The following is a 21,052-nucleotide window of genomic DNA, read 5'->3' on the forward strand; positions in this document are numbered from 1 at the left end:
GATGAGGGTTCATAGATCAAGTTCCCTCATTATCTAGGATAAGATATTTGAAAATTACAGAAACGAAGACGGTTCTTCATGCATGATTCGATGGGTGTATCAAGTATCTCAATGTCCACGTTACTGGTTCCAAGTTAAGAAAGATAAAGGAGGAGGGTGCTCGGGTCAAGTTTTCTCCCTATCCATGATAAAACATTTCAAATTTCCAGAAACTACGTAGACAAGCTCCTCCTGCGTGATTCGGTGACTGTATCGAGTATTTCGATGTTCATCAGAGTGCCTAGATCAAGTTATCTATCTATTTAGGATAAAAAAACGGTTCGGGTTCACATAAAAGGCGACATTGCTTCAGAAATTGGAGGTTGTAACTAAAGATTATAAATTCTTAATTAACTCATACAGTACATCTATACTCTGTAGTGATCATGAATGTTGACGTTCTTCCGAGATTTTTGTTGCTCTTTTGACGCTGATTGTCCGTTTTCTCTATTCTGGTTTGCTAGTTCAGCAGTCGCAAAATTTGTATCTAGTTTTTTCATTGTCAGTTTATCTGGTTGGTTTCCTCCCCTCCACCCCGATTTTTTGTACAACATTAACCTCTCTATATTGCAGATTCGGATGAACAAAAAAAGTTAAATCATTCTACGATGTTACGTAAATACGAAACTAGAGGGACGCTGCAAGTTGTTAACATCCGAAAGAATTGATGTTTTTTGTTAGTTTGACTGTCACAAGTGCATCAATTATTGACCTATCTAGTGATGTAGTGGTCGAGATTTCGAAGGCATATTTATATATTTTGAAGAAATCGTAAAAGTATATTTGTGAAATAGTATAGTGCGTTATTTTCCATGGAAGTTTTGCGTAGTTATACTTCACCGCTATACTCCCTCCCTTAAGTCGTAACTGATAAAAGGTTCACTAATATCTTAAGATTAAATAACCCAAAAGTAACATGTTTAACCGCTTTGAATCATAAAATCTAGACAATCGATTGTAATCACTGTATATTACACTACAGGGATATAACTCAATGATGTAATTGGTTTCACGAGCAGCATTGCATGTTAAACAGCCTTGTTGAAATCATATTCTCATATGATTTTTGTTTCAAAACTTATTTTGCGAATTATCTTAGATGCTCATGGTCAGTAGTCCTCTGCTTTTGACTCAATGACACTTTGTAGTAGTAAAGAAACAAATTTTTCGTGAAAATCAGCTGTACATATATATTACAACTCTTAATAATAGTGCTGAATTGATATTACTCACTTCTAGTAAAGCTAGCATGAACTGCTTTGATGTTTTCTATTGAATAATGCATCTAAATAAAACTAGAGTGTCTAAGATCAATCATTTATATAGTGTCACTGTATTTTCTTAAATAATTTATTGTTCTTAAGCTCTTAAAAGATATTTTACAAATGACAAATAATCAAACTCATAATAAACTACATTGTTTTATATGTTTATGTAGTATGAGCAATTTTTATCAAGAAAATTTTCACGCGGATCAAAAAACCGCAGATACAGACAAAATGTGGAACCACTTTTTTGTTAATTATTTATATTCCACGAATTTAAACATGATGACGACCATCAGTTTTTCCCAAACCCGGATTATACGAAAGCCATCGAGATTGAAATACGTCCCGAGTTTCTTAACAACAGAAGATAACAGCCGATTAAATTTAACATGTAGGCATCTTACAAATCGCCATTTCTGGATAACCAGTCCAAGCAGATTCGACAGGTACAAAGATTATGTGTTTTTTAGAAGTATTGAACTTCTAAATTGCATCTTGAATATCCTAAGGTCTGAATAACGATTGCAATCTGGGCAGATTTACTTCCACAAATATGGATCCATTGTATATGCACCACGTTCCTAAAATGCATACCAAAGACAGCTATTGTTGCTGTATTGTCTACAGCTATTGCTGCTGTAGAGCGTAGCATCAGAAAGAGTCCGTCTGCCATTATGCACAACAACTGGATCTGCGTCTATACACTTTATGTAAGATTTTGGGAAAAAATCATAATCAGTGGCATCACCGCTCGTTATGAGCCAAAGTCTTCTTCAGAACAATCATCTACTCGCCCCTGTCTCTGACAAATCTTCTCTACTCCATTCCTGGAGCTCTAACTCCAATTGATTTTAAATCATTCTGTAGGTTGTTTTGATATCTAGGTCTCGGTCTTCATCTAGCTCGTTGTCCCATCGGATCTCTTCGGTCAAAGACCTTTCTTACTGTTGCACCTTCCTTCTGATTACAAACCCTACTCTATGTGTCGATGATGTGTCAACTATGATGTCGATGTCATCTGCATATCAGACCACTTGTAGAGATTTGTAGAAGATTTGGCCATTCGTATTAATTTAGACTCCCGAATTACTTTTACTAGAGTAAGATTAAATAAGAGACACAAGAGTCCATCACCCTTAGTCTAATTGTCCTAGTCCAATTTTAAAATTTAAGGATCTTCAAAAATGGTTCTGGATTCTGACCATGCTCGCTGCTCCTATAAGTTCAGTTAGTTGAACAAGATGATACAAATAACACTACCAATTCCACCATAGCCAGGAAAAGTTTATATCTATTAACCGAGTCGTATGCGACTTTGAAATCCACGAATTTGTGGTGGGAGTCGACAGTGAACACTATTGTTTTTTTCAAGAATCTGCTTACTGTAAAGTTCCGTTGTTGCTTTATTGGGTTGGAAGCCGCAATGATATTCTCCCACTATTCGTTCGGCGTAGGGGAACATTCTTTTATACAATACGTTTGACAAACTTTATATGCTAGCGAAAAGATCTTGGAGGGCTTTAAAAATCCATATCGTGTATGGATAGAAGCATCACGACCGCCGAGTACAGCGCACATTCGGTGAACGAGATTGCCGATGATCGCGATTTTACTAGAAAACTTTGTTCACACATTAGCACATTTTTGATTTTTTTTTATTGAATGGGTACGTCAATAAATAAAATTGTCGAATTTGGAGTTAAGATAATCGTTTATGCCGTTACATTTAGAAAAAATGTTTGCTTGATATGCTTTATGGGCTGGTGGAATCATTGGTACTTACTTAATCAAAAATGATACCATTCAATGGTGACCGCAATAGAGCCGCCCACCATCAATGACTTCTTTCCAATTTCTTTTCTTCATTTTAACGAGTTAACACCGCTGTTTTCTGTTGAAGTACGTGAAATGGGCCGTAGATAGGGCAAATATTTACCGCACATACAACACGTATACTTGGGCTCCCTGATAACCAACAATGGCGATAGCTCCTCAGAAATCAAGCGTAGACCAGCAAATTAAAATATCGAAAGACCGAACAATAACAAAGAATACTAAGCTCAGATTGGTCAGTACCTTTATTTTTCCCATTGCTACATACGTAGCTGAGACATGGAGTCTCAAAAAATCGAAAGAAGATCGAAGCCTTCAAAAGGTGAGTTTACACAGGAATTTTACGCGTTTCTTGGATACAACACAAAACCAACCTGTCAATTCTGGAAGAGCTATATGTAAAAGGCAGACTATTAAAAAAAATTTAACCGAGCATACCTAAATTACTTTGGCCACATAGCCAGAAGAACGGGGACTATGGAACTATTGGTAGTAGAAGGAAGGATAAAAGGCCGAAGACCAAGAGCAAGAACTCCAACACGATGGGCAGACCAAATGAAGACTCTGGTGGGAAAATCCCTACATGAAATGGCTAGTCTACATTGATAAGCTAAAGAAGATTGACGAATAAGATTAAAAGGCAAGTGCTAAAGTTGATACAGACTCAATCTAAAGCTTGTAGACGTAGTTAAACGCGGGAACTAGTCTTAAAGTTCACACAGAGATAGAGTCTAAAGATTGTTGACGTAGTGGAACGAGGGAAGTAGTGCTCAAGTTCATACATAGGGAATCTAAAACTCGCCGATATGGTTTAACTCGGAAACTACTTCTAAAGTTAACACAGAGATAAAACCTAAGGCTCACTGACGTGGTGAAAACGAAGGAAGTAGTGCTAAAGTTGATACAGAGAATAAAGTTAAACTCGGAAAGTAGTCCCAAGGGTGACACAGAAATATAAAATATAACTGGCTGACGTGGTTTAAGGCGAAAACTAATCCTACAGTTGTCTTACAGAAAATCTATTCTTCGACGTTGTTCAATGAATGAACTAAATTTAACAAACTTTTATAATAATGTTAATTGTAAACTCAACCATATAGTAGATTTCTCTACTTAACTCCCTCATAATATGACATATTACTAATTCTCTGATGTTTTCATAAAGATTATATTACGAATACTAATATAAAATTGTATTTAAAGTGTTTTCATCCTATTTTTATAGATAAACGATATTACTAACGCGGATTCCCACAAAAGATCAAACGTAGTATCTTACCTGTGCAAAGACAACTATTCAAATTGAAAAATAAGGAAATGGGTCATCAAATGAATACGATTTGTATGTAATTCCTTTGTATATTTATAAATAAAGAATATCTACAATGAAAATGTACAAGAGAAAGAATTATTAAGTATTAGTAAAAATGAATATCGTATAAAGTCTTTAATAGTATATTAGTAGCAAAAATAGATGTTATATAAAAATATGGATTTTTAAGATTCGTTATGAGATTCTTACAATTACTGATTTGTCGAAGTAACCCCAAACATTTTTTTGTAACTTTTCCCATTTTTCAATCCGAATAAGTGCGATAAATAACTTTTTTGTCAATTGACAGTCACCTCAAACTAAATTTTCGTTATGTCCAATATTATATTTTTAAAACGGCGCTTTAAAATATGTTCATAATTTTGACTCAACTGAGATGATCTTGGAAGAAACTAACACACAAGAACTTAAGACCAGAAGAGAATGGCCACCTGGAGGAAATATTTCAACAGTAGACGATGCAAGCTGGCTGATGATGCCACTGCGACGTGAGCAATAGGACAGCGTACTAAACTTGTAATTGCGTAAAACGTTACCAGTTCAGTACTTAAAATACTATAAGAAAGCTTCGTTTGACGTATCTTGTACATCCTATTCAAAAATGATATTTCAAATACTCAAGAAAAACAAAACAGTTAGTTATTCTGTTCATAATTCACAACTATACAAGCGAAAAGAACTAGATCGGCCGAGAAATGCCCGCATCTGCGTTTAGAACTCACATTCCGTCATTTACTCCATATTATCTGTCATTTACTATGCGTCATCCGTCAGTTTTTATGTCATCTGTCATTAGTTCTAAGTCACTGGGCAAAATGATAATTATTACCTTTTTAAAAACTAACCTTAAGTAAAAAAGTACTAAACTGAAGCCTTATTGGACGTATCGTTGATCTCCTGCTCAAAAATGATATTTTAAATAAGCAAGAACAACAGTTAACCTATAGGCGGGGTCATAAGAAGTCAGGATGCCAATTATTTCACACAGGACACAGAAACTGTACAATTTAATCCAAAGAGCTAAATGGACCAAGAAAGAACAGATTAAATTAACGAGAAAAAGACAGCTAAATGAAATATACTAAACTAAGTTATGAACATTCATTAAACTTAAATCAATATTTAGTAAACGACAGAAGAAAGCAAAATTCTAAAAAAGACTATGCAAAATATCATAAGTATGTGAAAATTCATGTAATGAGGAAGAGAGTCCGCGTTTTGTGTGAAAGAGATGACAGAACTTACATCCGTGTCAAAATCCCGTGTATGTTATCATGTCATCTGTCATGTGTCACAGGGTGTTTGTCATTTATTATACGTCATCTTTTAGTGGTTATGTCTTAAACAAGGAAAGAGAGAGGACAGGTAAACTCATTTAATAAACCTTCGAAAAGTGAAGCCAGTTTCGATATGGCCGTCAAAGTTTTTCATAATGAATGACAGTCCTATTCTAAAACTTACATTTTAACGTAAAAGTATATTTAACTTATATTTTTAGAAAAATATTTAAAAATTAAAACAATAATTAAATTAAACATAATACTTAAAAAAAATTATTTATTGATATATATATATATATATATATATATATATATATATATATATATATATATATATATATATATATATATATATATATATATATATATATATATATATATATATATCCATTATTCTCAATCCACAGAAGAAATAAAATATGACCTGGTAACCTTTTTGGTGCCGGTTTGGCTTCAGTTAATTCTATACGATTACGCGTCCCCTCTCTTTCCTTGTCTAAGGGCTATGTTACCTTTTATTAGTTGTGTGGCACAGGACGAAGGCGTTCTATTATGTGTATCGTCCCATTGACGATTAAAATTTTAAGTTTTTACTTATCTTTTTAAAAACCAACCTTAAACGCCAAAAAGGTATTCAAGAAAGCTTTTTAAAAAATATACCAATTCTTCAGAAAACCGAACGTATTATATATCATATTTAAATCGAACCTTTAATTGATAATAAAAGTTTTAATAGTTGTTTGAGATGAACTGTCAACTCTGTCTAATAGTAGTACAATTGACACTACTACCACCAAAAAAATGATTTTTTAAAAACTAGTATAAGTATTTAAAATAATAATTGGTAACTAATGGTATAAAACAGCCCTCAGAAAAAGTAAACAATTCCCTACAAACACAAAGACAACCCCCACACAAACACTAAGCTAGATGCATACCTAAATCATGCTCGAATATGTCAAAACATAATACTGCGCCTCAAAATTATTGTACTTTTATCTTATATATATATATATATATATATATATATATATATATATATATATATATATATATATATATATATATATATATATATATATATATAATAGAGTCAATTAACTGGAATTTGCAATACGTCAAAATAGAACCTAGAACCACTGTTGCACTAACTGCTCTTTAATAACTGAGTACGTCACTCTTTTCAGTTGAAGCTACAGAATTTGGTCTTTCAGACTCTAAACCTTGCATTATTTTTTGTAAAACCAGTTTTTGGGCGAGCTCAGGATGTCGGAAAAAGATCGGTCGTTATTTCAAATCCAACTCGAAGGACCAATAAAAAAGGTCAGTTAGAATGTGTTGTTATCTATCACAGATACGTATAAATCTTTATTTGACACTGGTGACGACTAATTGAAAAACTGGTAAATGTAACCTAGACTCTTTACAGGCTACGAGTATTTTAGAAGTAAGTTTACAGACCTATGGTAAACGTATCTAAAATTTGGAAAAGCTGTATTCGTTTCTTGGCATGTTCAAAAACCTTAACTTATTACTGTCAAATGGGCGCAGTACAACTGGGGAAATGATATTTTAATTATTATATTAACATTAGCTATTATAGGAACGAGTATTGAGTGTTATAATTTTCTAAATTTTAATATTTTTGGTTCACTTAATACTGAATCATTTTCAAGCCTAATATATACGCATAACAAAGACATCCAGCCGTAGCTTATTTAGGTATACATCCGAAAATAAATAAAAAATATTAAAACATACGTTCACTAAAGCTAATTCCAAATTAAACGACCTACATACAAAATTAAGTAGATATTTTAGTATTAGACTATGGTACTGATGCTCAAAACCGTTATTAAAAACTCAAAAAGTGTTCAATCAGAGTTGGAATCATCATCAAACGATACTGTCTTACCTGGGAAGGCGCTATAGACAGACCCCGTGTCATCGTCCAAGTCGTCCGTACTGCTCATGCGTCCTTTACAGAAAAACAAAAAATAACGTATCAGAAACAGACAAAAACAACAAAACATAAAAGAAACAAAATCGGGAAAATCAAGTTCGTACACCTCTACTCGCGAACAAACCTAACAGGCTTCCAGAAAGTAAAACATAGGTCTTGAGATAAAAGAAGAAGCAATTACAAAATTAGATTTTGCAACAATAATGATTGCCGTTGAATCAGAACGATATTTTATCCACAAATTTCTTAGATTTCGAAATGGATGAAAGTCAGAGGAAGCCAAATCTGCTTAATAGAGAGGATGACCTAACAATTTGTAGTTTAAAATCTATAAATTTTCCCTTTTCTCCATCTTTTTAGAGTTTTTAGTACAAAATGTGATATATTTTTCCTTCTCAGATGTCTACACTGTTAGCAATATCTCATACACCTTTAATCTTCTTCCTGTAGAACTATATAATAGTATATTGTATATTTTTTTGGTAGTTGCTGTAGTAAGTTCAATGTGTGTATTGTGATCAATCGTTATGACATTTAAAGACTACTCTTAATTTTTTAGTGTTAATAATAAAGGTGCACATTATAAACTTTGAATGTACATATTCAACATGTTTTTGACCAATATATTGTAAGTCACATTGGGTCCATTTTGAGGGCTGTAAATTTTCGGAGAACGATGTTTTTGTATACATACTTCCAGGTGTTCATCCATTGAGAATTTGGATTCCTTTAGACCCAAAAGGTAGAGACTGCTCATTTTCCTTTTTAATTTCGGTGTTGGGTTTTTTGCCTTTCACGTTGGGTGTAAGTTATGGCGTCGTATTTATTGTTACTGCTACATTGTGCTTATATTTATATGTATTCTATTGTTTTTATCTTGTGTGTGGGATGGCTGCGATGTTTGTCACAGCATAGGTCTATTTTGGGTACTGTGTTATATTTATGTGAGAATAAGGCTAACAACATTTGCCCATTCCTTAGACTTACCTTTTTTCGTCTGGCTGAGATTCGTCTTCCGCATATTTTTAGTAACAAGTTTCGCAGGAAATACTGTATACCTTCGGATTTTCTAACGAAAAAATGTCCTTTGAATTTATTAGCGTTGATTCTATTGTTTTTAGCGGTAAGTACGCGGCTGTTATGTTGTACTTACGTATAAGCCGTCTCATTATGTCTGTAGTTCCCCTGATTTCTGTAGGCTATTTTTGTTGTAGCTGCTGTTCTGTTTCTATATGGTGTTTTGCTTGTATAACTCTTGGTTCTGCCATTTTTCCATGAATTCGTGCCTTAATTTTGATAGACGTCACTTAGTCGTAAGAATCTTGTAATGGGAGTGTTGATAATTTCTTCTATTTGCGCTGGGTGATGATGGAAGAGAGCCTTTAGATACCTGTGTCAGTTGGTATTGTTAGAGGGCCGTCCATAAGTTTGGTGATCATGATGTCAAGAAAAGGATGTCGGTTGTTACTATTTCCAGACAATGGTAAAAACTCATGAGATCCAATTCTCCGTGTAGCATGTCAGATTGTCGTCAGCATGTAAAAATAGGTCATGTAGAGGTTTGCCACAAGTAGCCGTTTTTGAGACAATGTATAACTTTTCGTGAAATATTCCCATTGATTGTTACGATTATTCTTCAATAGTTTTCTGTCTCCTTTGTTAACTATTGAAGTTCTATATCCTCGTGTTCTTCTCTTTGGGTTTCGTTCTCCGTTCATTTTGCTCCGGATCATCCATTAGATCATTTTGTATAGTTTTTGTGATCTGTGTTTTATGAATTGAGTTGGGAGACTTCCGGACCTGGGAGATTTCTTGTTTCTGCTTTTTTGTCTCTGTTCATTTTCTTTTTCTATAAATCATTGTCTTTGGTCATGTAAGAGTTGCTTATAGCAATAAAAAAATGGATTTTAACGGTATGTGTAAATAACGTGTAAATGTTAAGAAACGGTAATCAGGGTCATTAATTTGTCAAAATACAGAACACACTTAATTTAAAGAGCGATATCGAACAAACTATTGATCTAATCGAATTTATTTTTAGTCTTTCCTTCTGTAATACGTGTGCCAATACGATACAACTACATTTATCTTGTAGTGCTGCCATCCGTGGGAGTTATTACTCTTGTATCCTCGTCCAGAGAATATTTATTGTCCAAAAAATTCGTAAATATAGGAATGAGCTATCAATTTTAACAATAGCCTTAAGGAATAAAGTAAAAGGATCGAAGCGGAAGTATGAGACATGGAGAACTAAATACCAATGTTAAATAATAGACAAAGAAATGACAGTCATAAAAATAAAAAGATTATATCAGCTTAAAAACAATTAAATACCTAACCTTCTTCTTCTTCTTAAAATGCCTATCCGTTCCCGATGTTGGCGATCATCACGGCTATCTTTACTTTATTTATTGCAGCGCGGAACAGTTCAGTGGTAGTCGTGTTATACCACTTTCGTAAATTTTGAAGCCAGGAAATGCGTCTTCTTCCCGGTCCTCTCTTACCATTTACTTTCCCTTGGAGAATCAGCTGGAGAAGGCCGTAACGTTCTTGATTTCTCATTACATGTCCTAGATATTACAACTTTTTAGTTTTGACGGTCATGAGAATTTCACATTCTTTCCCAATTCTACGCAGGACCTCCACATTAGTAACTCTGTCAACCCAGGATATACGTAAGATGCGCCTATAACACCACATTTCGAAAGCTTCGAGCCGATTCATAGATGCAACAGTCAGTGTCCATGCTTCCATTCCGTAGAGCAGAACTGTGAATATGTAGCAGTTCAATAGACGGCATTTTGTTTTTAATGATATGTCTCGACTGTTGAAAATGGTTCTCATTCTAACGAATGCTGCTTTTGCTTTTATTATTCGCTGTTTACCTAACCCCTCGAAGGAAATCGTTTAGAATTGGAAAACGAAAAAGTGACGTTCGACATAGTTTACTTTTTTCTTATAAACAAAATATACAAACAAAACCATCAAATAAGCTTCCCCGATTAAAATTTTTGGCCAAACCTATCACAAAAGTTATTTGTAAGTACTCACCCCTTAATCCTATTCCACGACCGTTGGCATTCCTATAAAGAACATTTTCTAAGTAACTAAAACCGTTGTTATTCATAATATTGAAACTGCACAACATTTCTATTTGTTTCCATCGATGAACTCGTTCTTGTAATTCTTGAGTTACTTCATTCAGTGCCGTTCTGGCTTCGACTATGCTCCTGTCCACCTCGTCTATAGATTTGCCGTGCGTGGAAACGAATGCTCCTACCAGGCTCGACCTTTTCTTCCGCAGTTTTTCGCACTGAAATAACAAAAATGTTATTTCATTTCTCAGAAAATTTCGAAAATCTCAAATTTACTGGTTACATTGACCCCTATATTACGACTATGACATTGCCCTTAAGAACGCACTAACTCCCCATGCGAAGTCTAAGCTAAGAGTAAAGTAAGTAAATGCTAAGGTATCTTCTGACGATTTTTGACGTCACGTTTGAACTGGTTACATTTACGTGACATTTTATCTGACTTTTCATGTGTAACGTGGCGTGCTACGAGCATTATATGTGAAAATTAACGTCAAACGTTACATTTCTCTTGGAACGGGCCTTTTTTAAGTGAAATTTTATGTGAAACGTGACGTTTCAAGTCAAATTTTAAGAGAAACGTGACATTTTTCGTCAAATGTGTAATGGATCGTGACATTCTACGTAAAACGTGATATTTTACGTGAGATTTTTAATGAAATTTGTCGAGAAACATCAAATATTTTATCACGGAAGGTGACAATTTTACGTGGAACGTGATATTTTACATGAAATGTGTCATTTTTCGTTAAACTTGTCTTGGAACGTGAAACAAAAATGGGCACGTTTGCTGTCACGTAATATATCCTGTTTAAAATGTGAGCATAAACTGCGTTTTCTTTTGGGATTTAAACATGGTAATGCTGCAGCCTATTTGCTGATGTTTCGATAAGCACATAAATATAAAAACATTAAAAATAGAAACACGTTTGTCAACAAAAACTTTACTTCATCTAAACAGAATAAATGTAAAAACTGGGTACTATTATACTTACAGCTTCTCGTGCTTGTTGCAACTGCTTCTCAGCTTGGATCTTCTTCTTAAGATATGACTTATGTTCAATTTCGTGCGTTAATTGCAACCACTGCTGGAGTGCTACTGGTGGCGCCCAGCACCTGTCTTTCAGTTCGCCCTCAGCCAGTTGCAATTCAGTCCTTAGCATCTATAAAATAAAACGAAAAGAGCAATAAAAAGTTTTCAAATAGAATAAACATTATGGTAATACCGTAAATTTTTTTTTCTAAAAACATCATTTTGTACATTTCTATTCAGCTCTATTTAAGATTTGCTTCAACAACACTATTAAAGAGCACTCCCAGAGAGAAAAATGATGAGTTGTAATGAGTAATAACATAACAATAATTGTTTTTAAACGACATCTAACTTACCTCTATTTCCGCTTTCAACTGAGTAACTTCTAAATCCGAATAGGAACTAGGCAACGAATTAAGTTCACTTCTGGAATCTTGTAGTTTCTTTTCTAAGTCCTGTTTTTCGGTTATCACAGATTCTTGAGCCTGCTTGGCCTCCTCCAATTCCTTCTGGAGATTCTCCAAAGCTTTTTCGGCATTTTGGAGGCTGTCCATATCCTTCGTCATTCGATTCATGTGGATCTTGAACTTCTTGTTTTGCTGGTAGTAGTACCAAGCTCCGAGACCGCCGGCGATGGTCAAAAAGATTAGGGTTAGATCCTTCCAATGGGGTACATCTAAAAACATGTAACACGCCGTTATTGAATTGGTAAACTTAAAACCTAATTCGAAAAATATTTAAAAAAGAAGAACCGTTCGACCAGGTTGATAGACACAAATATATATATATATATATATATATATATATATATATATATATATATATATATATATATATATATATATATATATATATATATATATATATATATATTGTGTACATGATAATTGGATCTACCTTAGAATTTTCAAATAGGAAACATTTTCATAATATATAAATATTTTTCATAATCATAAACATTTTCATAATTATATATAAATAGTCAAAGCGAACAGATGTTAATTAACCTTCGGTAAAGAAATCAAAATACTTTAAAGTTAAACGTTTAAACTAAATATAAATTTGGTGTCAATTTATCTAAAGCTAATTTTTGTGGTATTTCAAGTGTTCAAAGTGTCTGTAATTTGATTGCGTAATAAATTGGTTAATCTGCTATTAACTGAAAATAATTCTGCATTATTACCCTTTTTTGTGGTAATTTACAAAGCACAAAAAAAACACCAAAACTTGTTCATTATCTCTATAAGTCTATAAGGCAACTGATAAAGTTCATTAACAGACTTTTAGTATCAGGACCGACTTTCAAAGTTTTAAATCAGAAAATGAAGTGTATGGAATGCAAGAAAGATGATACTGAAGAAGAAATGCTTTATTGTGATAGCTGTGAGCAACCTGTTCACAAAGATACTTATTGTTTTGGTCTTTTCTTCATCAGAGATTAGGATTCTGGAGTTAAAGAAGAATCGTGTTCTGCAATTTTTGTGCCAAGAATGTAGATTTGGTATGAAGCTTGTTCCAAAACTGTTCAATATTGTTCTGAAGCTATTTTCTTGTGGCATGTTAAAGTAATTACTATTTAAATGGGAATAAGCCACAATTAAAGGTTAAAATACGTTTATTGACGTTTCAATTTCCACTTCGGAAATCGTTCTCAAAATACAAACATTAGTAGGATTACTTATATTTATCTCATTGCCCCCGTATGCAATTGTCGAAAATATATTCGCTAAAATACTGGCTGAAAATGTGTATCTTTACTTTGGGTTTTTCAATGAGTAATAAAACATATGAATAATCATCTTAGGTACCGAGATAATTCGCGGAAATAAAAAAAAAACAAAAATTTGACCACAATTATGTTATCAGAGAAATTTAGCGTTTCCTATTATCAAAAACCGGACGTCAAGGGTTAAAAAAACAACAAATAACTTATGTAATTTACAGTGTTAGAAACATTAATCGTAAAGTAATGACAAAACAATTGTTATACGTAGATAAATGGTAGCAATGATGAAAAAAAATCGAAAGATTTTTTGTCTAAATTTAGTTGTTTATATGAGGAAGTAACATGCAAAACGTCTTAAGTCACCCAAAAATCAAAGTTGAGTTAGATGTACAAATGCATTGTTCTGTTGTAGTCAAAGTGATTGATTCTATCTTATTGATACAAAAAATTATTTCCAATGATAACAGCATGTTAAAAACCACCTATACATGCAAAACAACTTATTTCCATTGTAGTGGTCCATGCAAACCAGCTTATTTCCAACCAACCAATAGAAGCGCTGCAACTGTCACTCAACTGACCCAGTAAGTCTTGCAAATTTGAGGTTATGTAAGGGTTTTGTATTAAAAGTTTTTGTGACTACTGTTTAGATTGTCTGATATTTAGCAACGATTAGTAATTACGTTACTTATTGGAGAAGATCGAGAAGCCTTCCCAATGGTGATCGCCAACGTCGGATAATTCTGATATGGCACGCGAAGAAGAAGAAGTAATTACGTTATTATTTAAAGGAGAATGAATGGTGCAGGTGGAAGTGTAAGTGTTGGTAAACGAAAAAACGGGACTAGAAAGAGAAGAGTTAAATGAAGAAAACGGAAAAGTGAACAAATTATCAGGTATGCAGTTCCTAAAAGCCCTAGTTTTTGTACAGTGTAAGCACAACAATAAACGTTTTACGTGCTTTAAATAAGGCCTAATTGCATAAAAGCTTTCAAAGAAGTTTTTTAAAGTTCCAAACAAGAAAAGACAAGGCAATATAATTGCCAGTTTGATTTATACAACACAAATCAAAAGACATAGATCTAGGCTGGTAAACAAAAACAAAAAGAAAAAACTTGGACCTGAGCGAAAGTACTCAATACAATACTTTTTCCAACTGCCCCTGATGCTGAAACTTCTGTATGTTTAAAATTTTTCGCACTGTTATTGGTGTTGGAGAAACTAGAATAAAAAACATAGCCAAAAAAGTGCATTTTGGGTTTGCTGTTAAAGACAAAAGAGGAGGTGACACTACCAAAAATAAGAACTATCTGAAGAAGGAAAGTGTTAAAGAGTACATAAAAAAGCTCAGAGGAACTGAATCACATTACAGCAGAAAGAAGTCCAAAAGATTGTATCTGAGTAGTAGTTAAGTAGTAGCAAACTGAGTAAAATGTATAATGATCAGTGTGAAGAGAAGTTAAAAGTGAAATGCAACATGTTTAGGAGGATACATGTTTAGAAGGAACCTCCTATACTTGCAAAGGACTTGTAAAGGACTGGCCTACTTCTGATCCACGTCTTGGTTAGTACAAGAGTTTGATTTTGAACGAACCCATTACATCAGCTGCTGGTGAGGAGCTGGAAGAAATGTGTGACTGCCTCGACGATGAACGCTGTGACTTACATATTTAAAAAACTGTTTGTTGCATTAACTACCTATTGTGACAATGTTTGTCACTTAGGTAATGCCTATATTATTATTTTATAAAAATAAAAGTTTATTCAGAGAACTATTATTCCTTTACTTTATTGCTTTATTACTTCCTTTACATGTAAATCAGCTTATGTGCACAACATTTTACATGCAAAATGACTTATTTCCACTAAGTTCGTGCAAAAGGTCTTATTTCCAAAACAAAATCAATTTTTTAAACTATTGTTACGTAAAAATATGAGTCATAGTTTTAACCTGTAAACATGTTTTTATTCACATGCTTATGTTTCAGATTTTACGAGAGGCGTCTATTTACCTGAATGGAATTTCCAGAACAAGGTCGAACCGATGCGGGAAATCCAGTTTGCCTTTACCGTTTCGCCGTCGTCTACTCAAGACTTTTCGAGATAACGGCACTGGCATATATTAACAGGACATTTTATTTGGAAGGAACAGTTAATTCTGAAGACGCGCTCGCGAATTTGATTGTTACGTACGGATAGATATAAATTATTGTCAGATAAGTTAATATAAATAAAAAATAAATTAAATCCATAAGTGTTATAAATATTGAACCTTTTAATAAATTCACAACACTATTTTTTAGCTACCATAACTGAAATAAGTATTTTAATCGCATATTTGGAACCAATACTATTGCATAACATTGATTAGAACTCATTATCCTTTTTCAGAAAATTATTTCAGATTAAAAAATCATTACGAAAAGTGCAGAGAATTTTAAGAAAGTAACGAAAAAAAAAACAATTTTAAGAAATAATAATAATGAAATAACTATTAGGCTAACCCGTACTCGTTCTCCCCCCCCCCCTCATTGCCAAAATTTCATTCATGTCTTCCGTCGAGTCCTATTCTGCTGCAGTTTACATTGTATTATATAGAAAAGTTCGATTTAAATGTGATGTAATTCAATTGGATGCAAAAGTAAAAGTCGTATAAATAAAGACCTTATATTCCATTGTTTACTTGCTTCAAAAAAAGGTTCAGTAGTTTTAAATGATTATTTTGATAATAAAAAGACATTTGATAAAACTGTATTAAAATTAAAACATATTTAGGTATCCTAACACAAGAGTTTCTTGAGTAATAAGAGATTTACAAAATCCATTTTTTCAAAATATGGTTCTTTCAGTTAATCCAAATTAACCTAAATTTAAGCTTTGTGTTTGTTTATTTGTTTGTGTTTATATTTTGAAAAAATGGATTTTGTAAATCTGTTATTACTCAATAATCTCTTGTGTTAGGATAAATATGTTTTAATTTTAATACAGTTTTCCAGCCTTTTAATTGATCAACTGTCTTTTTATTACTAAAATAATCAGTTAAAACCACTGAATTTTGTTGAACCATTTATTTATACGACTTTTACTGTTGCATCCAATCAAAGCTCATTTAGAATATTTAAATTTCTTAGCAAGTTGAATTTTTTCATTAATATTATGTACTATTTTATTAGAAAACAACCTTCTTGGTAGAAAAACCGAGCTCTTATATATAATAAAATGTAAACTGCAGAAGAGTAGGACTCGATGGAAGACATGAATGACACTTTGGCAATGTGGAGGGGGTACGAGTACTGGTTAGCCCAATAGGGACCGAGGATAAACTTATGAGATGACAAACAAATCAATTAAAAAGGTTTTGAAATAACTAAGGAAGATGCATGCAATAAAACACAAAAAAAAAGAAAAGCTACCGGTCCTGACAAAATCAACATTGAAATCTATCTGTATTCCGGTTTTTTATGCGTACACCAGCGTATTCTACTCTAATTAGCAGATCCTTTTGGATTTTAAACTACTATGTTAGCCTTTTTGTTTTCTGGCCAGGATTTGAAGCAGCGATCTACTAGATCATTCACAGAGAAACGAAAGCGTTTCGTCCAGATGGTCTGCTTGATTATCTGATCGACATCAACATCGAACTACTTCACTAAATTACAGAAAGCGAAAGAAAAAGTCTGTGCATCTCTATGACTCAAATAAAATACTAGCAGAGTGGTTAAAATTAACATTGGCAAGACTACAAAAAAAAAACAAATTCGTCACAATGCGATGACGATTGAATAAAGGTACATGAGTAACAAAAGACCTATTGAACACCATCAAAGAAAGACCGTTGATCGACAAAGAAAATTTAGAGAAAAGGAGACGCTTTAAGAAGTACTACGAAAGTCTTCTTCTGAGGTGATACAATTATTTCAAAGGTTTATCTATTTGTCTTTAACCTCAAAATGTACCACAGTTCGCAATAAACTCTTCATTTGATCTTAATCTCTTCATCTGGAACATTGTTTTGAGGTCTATGAGCAGCGAATAGTTACTAAAACACATCTAAAAATAATGCACGGTGAAGCAATTCGGAGTGCAAGTTATGTACATTCTTCACCGTTGTAAGCGATTTGTGCCATAATGCGTTAACTTAATGAAAAAGTACTACTTTCTTCTTTATTAATCCTTTACGATGGTTCTCCAAATGACCATGCATTTCCAAATCGAGTATGGTAAAATTGACGAAATTTCTGAAATGATTGAAGAAATATGTAGAGAGACGAACGAGAAATTCGTATAAGTTTAGAACATCATCGAGGAAACATCGAAAGCGAATAAAATTCTAATAATCGATGAAAGCAAAAAAAAGTTGACGTAGAAGGAAGATTAGAGGAGAAATAAAAAAACTCAGATAATATGATAACTTACAGATCACATCAGAAACAAATTGCCACCGGTTGATGAAAAGTCTTCTTGGTCCATTGATCTGAATCAGTGGCGCACCCAGGGGGGATTTGGGGGGTTAAAACCCCCCAGGGCACTATTCCGAAACTGTTACTTACAAAATGTTAAGGACTCAAAATGGAGGTAGCATAAAAAAAATTTCGGTACCCAACTAAAATCCCCCACAGGAAAATTCTAGGTGCGCCACTGATCTGAATGGGACATTCCTCGATGTATGCTGATGAAATGGCGTGACAAGAAAACACTGAATATATTATATCAAAGATTGAAAGAGTGTCTTCAGGTTCGAGGTAGGTTACCATCAGAACGATTCAACAGATATTCCGCACTGATTTATTGTGTTAAATGAAACTTCAATTTACCACTTCATTTTTAATAATGGAAAGACAACTGCACCGACTAGAACGACCAAAGCAACTGTCTTTTGAGATTTTGTAGTAATATTTTCTCTCAGAGAGATGCTTAGACATGAACCAAGAAATTTACACCTGCTTTATTGATTTCGAAAAGGCCTTTGACAAAGTACAACATGAACCACTAAGACAAATTCTAATAAAGAAAAATATAGACAGCCGAGATATTCGAATTATATGCAACCTATATTGGAATCAAACAGCAAATGTGAAGGTTGAGGGTAGGCTAACAGAAGAAATTCAAATCCGTCGAGGAGTCCGGCAGGGATGCATCTTGTCGCCACTTTTATTTAATCTGTATAGTGAAGCTATTTGTGAACAAGCACTCGAGGAAGAAGATCTTGGTCTGATAATAAATGGTGAGACGATCAACAATATAAGGTATGCTGACGATACGGTTCTCCTAACGGGAACGCTAGTAGAACTACAACATCTCGTTCAAAGTCTCAATATATACTGTAACAGTTACGGCTTGAAAATTAATTTGAAAAAAACTATAATCTTGTAATAGACAATACAACGATTGAGCGTGTGTCCTGTTATAAATATCTAGGTGCTTGGATCACAGACGATACTGATCAAACAAAATAGATTAGATGTAGAATAGAAATCGCTAGATCAGTCTTTAATAGAATGCGCAAACTCTTTTGCAATCGTGATATCAATATAAAGTTACGAATACGAATGCTGCGGTGTTATGTCTTTTCTACCCTGTTGTATGGAGTAGAGGCTTGGACACTAAAACAGTTGACCACAAAAAACATCGAAGCTTTCGAGATGTGGTGCTATAGGCGCATTCTCAGAATATCATGGATGGACCGCGTCACTAACACGCAAGTACTCCAAACTTTAGACAAAAGATGCGAAATTCTAAACGAGATAAAAACTAGAAAGATGGAATACTTGGGGCACATTTTGAGAGGTGAAAAGTACGAACTTTTAAGAAATATCATGCAGGGCAAAATTAAGGGCAAAAGAAGTGTGGGAAGAAGAAAAATATCGTGGCTTCGTAATCTACGTGAATGGTTCGGGTGTAGTTCGATTGAACTTTTTAGGTGCGCTGCTAACAAAGTCGCAGTGGCCATGATGATTTCCAATCTCCGCTAGGAGTGGCACGAGAAGAAGAAGAAGTAATATTTTAAATTCATACAAGAGGATCACACAATGATTGAAGAAAACCACAGAGCATCATCTTTTTGGTCAGCTGAATGAAAAAAACAAACAGAACCGACCTGTTTCAAAAAAGAAAAATAATCTTTCACTGGAACAGTGGGTTAACAGATTTAGCTTAAAATTAAAATTCAAAATTTGTGTCTGAAAAACGTTCTGATTCGTTAGAATTGTTTCAAACTCTACGAAGGACGAAAGAAGAAAGTATTTTGATTTTTTTGACGATTATCGTGGTCCGTAGTAGATAAAAGTCCAATAATGGGGGAAGCATGGACAAAAGAAGAATTAACATACCACATAAGATACAAATTGCCACAGTTTGATGAAAAGTCTTCGTGGTCAATTGATCTTAATGAGACATTCTTCGCTGTTTAATGTATGTTGATGATGTAAACAATTATATCAAAGACTGAAAGAGTGACTTCAGGTTCGAGGAAGGTTACCATTAGTCAACAGATATTTCGCGCAGATTTGTTGTGTTGAATGAAACTCTAATTAATCTCTTTACTTTTGATAAATTTAACAAAGGGAAGACAACTGTCTTTTTTAAGTTATTTTTTTAATCGACTTCTTACCAGAGGATCATACAATAATCGGAGAATATTGTGTAGAATCTTTTTGGTCAGCTGATTGAATAACCGACAGAACGGACCTGTTTTAAAAAATAAAAATAATCTTTCATGGGGACAGTGCATTAGCAAACAAAAGCTCTTTGGTAATGATAAAATTGGAAACTTCTTATTCGCTAGAACCTCTTTGGGGACTTCAGTTATTTCCAAAAACTTAATTTTTTTACAAAAATGTGAAATATGTGTCTAAAAAAGGTTGTGAATCAAATGAAACAGATATAGCCACGAATATTGAACTGTATGAAGACTGCAGATATAACCAGTGTCATTTTCACATAAAAATGTCACTTTTCACTATTACGCCGCAAATTTTTCGCATTTTAATCTCAATTATTAAACCAATTTGGCATTTATTAATTACAGTACTCCACGGTTTGTTTACTTACTTTAAAATATTTAGGTGATATATTAAAATGCGAGTGGAATTGCCAGAAGAATATTGTTTCTCTCAATGATGTGTATTTCGCACTTAACTTACAAAACCTATTAAACATGATTTGGAGATGTCCTTGCAATTTATTATTTTAAATACCTACACACCTAATAGGTAACCAATTAAATTACTGTGCAACTAACCTTCATAGACACAACTCATAATATGCTTTCAGAAAAATGAATAGCAGAATCCACACATCGGTCATATTTTACTATTAGATCGCACAAACATTTAATCGTCAAAAAATCACTATTCGACACTACATAGTTTCTCTCGCCATTGCTTCTGATGTGTGTCATCGAAATTAAACAAAAGAGTGTTGTTACACAATATCTAACATAATATTTAGGTATTAAAAAAACTAAAATACGAGGCTTGTTCA

At 33.5% G+C, this 21,052-nt stretch overlaps 1 protein-coding gene across 2 annotated transcripts in view; it reads right to left on the minus strand.

Annotated features, from left to right (window-relative positions):
* The window catches only part of LOC140445918 (stromal interaction molecule homolog), a 101,895-nt gene that overhangs the window by 21,309 nt on the left and 59,534 nt on the right, over nucleotides 1-21,052 (minus strand). For both annotated transcript variants that reach the window (XM_072538357.1, XM_072538358.1), the window contains exons 5-8: nucleotides 12,201-12,520; nucleotides 11,807-11,974; nucleotides 10,768-11,029; nucleotides 7,669-7,731 (exon numbers count right to left, since the gene is read on the minus strand). In XM_072538357.1, the coding sequence (XP_072394458.1) occupies nucleotides 7,669-7,731; nucleotides 10,768-11,029; nucleotides 11,807-11,974; nucleotides 12,201-12,520 (813 nt within the window). The remainder of the gene's footprint in view (nucleotides 1-7,668; nucleotides 7,732-10,767; nucleotides 11,030-11,806; nucleotides 11,975-12,200; nucleotides 12,521-21,052) is intronic.

The sequence above is a fragment of the Diabrotica undecimpunctata genome, chromosome 7, assembly GCF_040954645.1.
Source record: "Diabrotica undecimpunctata isolate CICGRU chromosome 7, icDiaUnde3, whole genome shotgun sequence".
Lineage (NCBI taxonomy): Eukaryota > Metazoa > Arthropoda > Insecta > Coleoptera > Chrysomelidae > Diabrotica > Diabrotica undecimpunctata.